This window comes from Pecten maximus, chromosome 9, assembly GCF_902652985.1.
Source record: "Pecten maximus chromosome 9, xPecMax1.1, whole genome shotgun sequence".
In the NCBI taxonomy this organism is placed as follows: domain Eukaryota; kingdom Metazoa; phylum Mollusca; class Bivalvia; order Pectinida; family Pectinidae; genus Pecten; species Pecten maximus.
The window spans coordinates 4736896-4741834 of record NC_047023.1 but is presented as its reverse complement, the minus strand read 5'-3'; the positions used below and the strand labels follow the sequence as shown (position 1 = coordinate 4741834).

At 43.0% G+C, this 4939-nt stretch overlaps 1 protein-coding gene across 1 annotated transcript; it reads right to left on the bottom strand.

Moving 5' to 3' along the window:
* Positions 1 to 233: 233 nt before the first annotated feature.
* On the bottom strand, positions 234 to 3283 carry LOC117334833 (P17/29C-like protein DDB_G0287399). Its single transcript, XM_033894650.1, has 2 exons — positions 3251 to 3283; positions 234 to 2006 (listed from the first exon to the last, which is right to left on the bottom strand). Exons 1-2 carry the CDS (start codon positions 3281 to 3283, stop codon positions 234 to 236), a joined length of 1806 nt encoding a protein of 601 aa, XP_033750541.1.
* Positions 3284 to 4939: the final 1656 nt, after the last annotated feature.

Sequence of the window (4939 nt, the reverse complement as noted above, 5' to 3'; positions counted from 1 at the left end):
CCGGGTTTAGTTGGTAATCCGTGTAAGTATTTGTCGAGATTTAAAATTCATTGATGGAATAATCAAAGCCAGACGTATAGGTCGGATAACCACCGTTCGATATGTTACATAAGTGTATGCCCTAACCGAATTATATCCATGAGTACGTCAAGGTCAAATAGCAATTTCTTAATCAAATGTCATGATCAGATCAGATTAACATCCGTAAGGTTAGTAATCAAAGGTCAAGTGAGTTAATCACTCAGAGAGGGTTGATATTCTGAGGTGAGGTTGTCACTCCCAGATGATTGGTATTCTGAGGTGAGGTTGTCACTCCCAGATGATTGGTATTCTGAGGTGAGGTTACCACTCCTAGAGGGTTGGTATTCTGAGGTGAGGTTGTCACTCACAGAGGATTGGTATTCTGAGGTGAGGTTGTCACTCCCAGAGGATTGGTATTCTGAGGTGAGGTTATCACTCACAGAGGATTGGTATTCTGAGGTGAGGTTGCCACTCAGTGAGGGTTGGTATTCTGAGGTGAGGTTGTCACTCCCAGATGATTGGTATTCTGAGGTGAGAATGTCACTCAGAGAGGGTTGGTATTCTGAGGTGAGGTTGTCACTCAGTGAGGGTTGGTATTCTGAGGTGAGGTTGTCACTCCCAGATGATTGGTATTCTGAGGTGAGGTTGTCACTCACAGAGGATTGGTATTCTGAGGTGAGGTTGTCACTCCCAGAGGATTGGTATTCTGAGGTGAGGTTGTCACTCCCAGAGGATTGGTATTCTGAGGTGAGGTTACCACTCCTAGAGGATTGGTATTCTGAGGTGAGGTTATCACTCACAGACGATTGGTATTCTAAGGTGAGGTTGTCACTCCAAGAGGGTTGGTATTCTGAGGTGAGGTTGTCACTCCAAGAGGGTTGGTATTCTGAGGTGAGTTTGTCACTCCCAGAGGATTGGTATTCTGAGGTGAGTTGATCACTCCCAGACGATTGGTATTCTAAGGTGAGGTTTTCACTCCAAGAGGGTTGGTATTCTGAGGTGAGTTTGTCACTCCCAGATGATTGGTATTCTGAGGTGAGGTTGTCACTCACAGATGATTGGTATTCTGGGGTGAGTTTGTCACTCCCAGATGATTGGTATTCTGAGGTGAGGTTGTCACTCACAGATGATTGGTATTCTGAGGTGAGGTTGTCACTCCCAGACGATTGGTATTCTAAGGTGAGGTTGTCACTCAGAGAGGGTTGGTATTCTGAGGTGAGGTTGTCACTCCCAGATGATTGGTATTCTGATATGAGGTTGTCACTCCCAGACGATTGGTATTCTGAGGTGAGGTTATGACTCCCAGAGGATTGGTATTCTGAGGTGAGGTTGTCACTCATAGAGGATTGGTATTCTGAGGGGAGGTTGTCACCCCCAGAGGATTGGTATTCTGAGGTGAGGTTGTCACTCCCAGATGATTGGTATTCTGAGATGAGGTTGTCACTCCCAGACGATTGGTATTCTGAGGTGAGGTTATGACTCCCAGAGGATTGGTATTCTGAGGTGAGGTTGTCACTCATAGAGGATTGGTATTCTGAGGTGATGTTGTCACTCATAGAGGATTGGTATTCTGAGGTGAGGTTGTCACTCCCAGATGATTGGTATTCTGAGGTGAGGTTGTCACTCCCAGACGATTGGTATTCTGAGGTGAGGTTGTCACTCATAGAGGATTGGTATTCTGAGGTGATGTTGTCACTCCCAGATGATTGGTATTCTGAGGTGAGGTTGTCACTCAGAGAGGATTGGTATTCTGAGGTGAGGTTGTCACTCCCAGATGATTGGTATTCTGAGTTGAGGTTGTCACTCAGAGAGGGTTGGTATTCTGAGGTGAGGTTACCACTCCCAGAGGATTGGTATTCTGAGGTGAGGTTGTCACTCAGAGAGGGTTGGTATTCTGAGGTGAGGTTACCACTCCTAGAGGGTTGGTATTCTGAGGTGGGGTTATTTCTCCCAGAATACTGATGCTGTAAGGCCAAGCTATCCTTCTGAAATGTCCAAGGTTTGATACTCTTTTGCCAACTTATAATTTCAGAGGATTTTAAATCAAAGGTCAAGTTGTCAAATTATCATTCCACTTTTCTTTTACCTTAGAAAATTGTTTATATAAAGAAGGCACGGTGGTTCAGCGATAGGACGCAGGACTGACCGAGTGGTCGCCAGTTAGAGCCCCAACATGGCCGCTGTCTTTTATCCTTGAACATAATACTTTATTCCGCTGTGTTGAAGTCGACTCCACTGTAAATGAGTACATGGTAGTGGCAAGAGATGTGCTAGAAAAATGTCGTGTGTAAGCTGTTGGCGCCGAATTGGCATTTCCGGCTGTATGCTCCCCAGGGAGTTTAGAAAGACATTGGCTGGTTGCTAAAGGCCCAATAACCAATGATAATAATCTGTGGATCGCTTTGACACGACGATGTTGCTATGATATGGCGGTATATAAAAACTCCGAATTATTATCATTAATTATGATAGAAATACAGGAAATCATGTTTGATTTCAGGATAGACGTTTAAATTGTGATTTTGATGAAGTATGTCATTAGTAATCTCTTTATGAGAATGCGTTTGACGGGATACTTTATGGTTAGCACTGTCATGTACCTTACATTTTGGTCTTGAACATTTAATAGCGGAAGTTACTTTTCATGTAACGTTTATATGTATGCATGCGATATGTCAACCGTAGATAATGCCTTCAAATACAGTTATATAGATATGTAAATTGAGGATGAGGTTTGTAATATGTGACCCTTTCGTTGGTCTGTATGTCTCCTAACCTTTTATTATTTTCCCTGTTGAAAGAACAGGGGCCGTGCTAGCTCAGTCGGTAAGAGTCCGACCACGTAACGTCTTGTAAGGGGACCGTGCTAGCTCAGTCGGTAAGAGTCCGACCACGTAACGTCTTGTGAGGGGGCCGTGCTAGCTCAGTCGGTAAGAGTCCGACCACGTAACGTCTTGTGAGGGAGCCGTGCTAGCTCAGTCGGTAAGAGTCCGACCACGTGACGTCTTGTGAGGGGGCCGTGCTAGCTCAGTCGGTAAGAGTCCGACCACGTGACGCAGTGTGAGGGGGCCGTGATAGCTCAGTCGGTTCGAGTCCGACCACGTGACGCAGTGTGAGGGGGCCGTGATAGCTCAGTTCGTTAGAGTCCGACCACGTGACGTCATGTGAGGGGGTCGCGATAGCTCAGTTGGTTCGAGTCCGGCCATGTGACGTCACGTGAAGATCTTACCCGTATCGGTTTGAGTTTCTCTGAGTATGGCATGGTTGTGTCCTTGGGAAAGAAACTTTACCCTAATTGCTTCGGATGGCATGCAACGGGCCTCCCGTTCAGTAAGGTAGTCACCAACTACTACAAGGAGACCACGCCTCAAAATGCCCCTGGCTGTTAACGAGGCGATAAGAATGTTGTATACAGTAAACCCTTAAGTTTAACACAGCCAAACCAAAGAACAATACACAAGCGCTGTATTGGACAATCAAAAGATGTTTATGGTAAAGATCTTCATCTTTTTTAGCACAATATTTAGTCTTATCGTTTCATTTGATAAAGTTCACAACAGAACCTTAATCGACGTTTAAGTTGTTAAATGGATCTAGACACACCTTGTCACTAAGTTTTATTTATGATTTAATTAACAATATTGTAAAACCTATTTCGCTGTATGGTAACGTAGTATTGTATTTTAGATACTAAAAGGATTTGGCAATTAGCACTTTACAAATAATTACAAATACAAAGGTTATACTTCGAATTGAATGACATTTGAGCTACTATGCACACACATATTTGAAATATTAGTAAAAATTAAAAAAAAAAAATGGTTGTGTATAACACATTTATAAAACGTCTGACGATCGCAACGGTCTACCACTTTTTATGTAGTTTTCAAAGTTATAGGGCAAAATGCGCACGTGCCTTTTTGCATGAGTGCAAGAAATAAACGGAATATGTCTTTTTCTTGTTTCCGGAGAAATATCACATTACTTCTAGAGGCTTTTTGTACATGTGTAAGCATCATAGATAAGAAAATCAAAGTTCTATTTTTGTCATCAACATGATAACATTTGTGGCAATACCTGGGGCGGTCAAGCTGTGGCGGACGTGTGATCGTGTCGCTGTTATTACCCCGCCCACATCCTAACAATGGCTGGGGCCAAAACTCACACAGATACTCTTCACAAAGCACAAGAAAGAGTACACAAGATTTTACGAGTTATTGCCATGTTAATCAGTCAAATGTGTGTGTGTGTGTTTTTAATGTAAACTTTATTTATTTACAACAATTGCGAAAAAAGTTATATCAACTTATATGAAACATTTTTGTTGGCCCGGATAGAAGTGCGCGTGGGGTCTTATTGTGAGGAAACAGGAGAACCCCGGAAAACTCACGTGGTCGGGCAGGTGGCCGCATACCTTTTCACGGCCGATCGGGGAATCGAACCTCGGCCGCCTACGTGAAAGGCAAGTGTATTACCACTGTGCTACCTGACCACCCTATATATGTTTTTCTTAAGTAAAATATACTGAGTAACAACCTCGCACTCAATGATCAAGAAATCATTTGGCATCTTTTGTTAATTAGTATTCCCGTCAAAATATATTTCCCAATTTAAATATATACCCCAACAGGTGCCTGTTTATAAAACACAAATCTCCACAATGTCTACATTTGTTTTGTCAGTATTTTGTGTTATTTTTCCATTTAGTTATTGTTGTTTACACACGTGCTTACGTTATTGAACTTTGACATCACCTTCCAAACCCCGTACGCCATTTCCCGGTCAGCGAAGATCTTATGTTCGCGATTATTGACCGGCATTTAATTGTGGACAAATCCTACACATACAAACTTGTTAATAACATAGACAACCTGTCAGGAACGGCTCTGAACCGGATAAGATACGGGGGACTGCCGCT

Excerpts from the sequence above, each read along its gene's own strand:
- LOC117334833 (XM_033894650.1), bottom strand. The coding sequence starts at position 3,283 with ATGCCATACTCAGAGAAACTCAAACCGATACGG. Across the intron at positions 2,007-3,250 it reads AGAAACTCAAACCGATACGG|AAGGATAGCTTGGCCTTACA; the intron begins GTAAGATCTTCA and ends TGGACATTTCAG.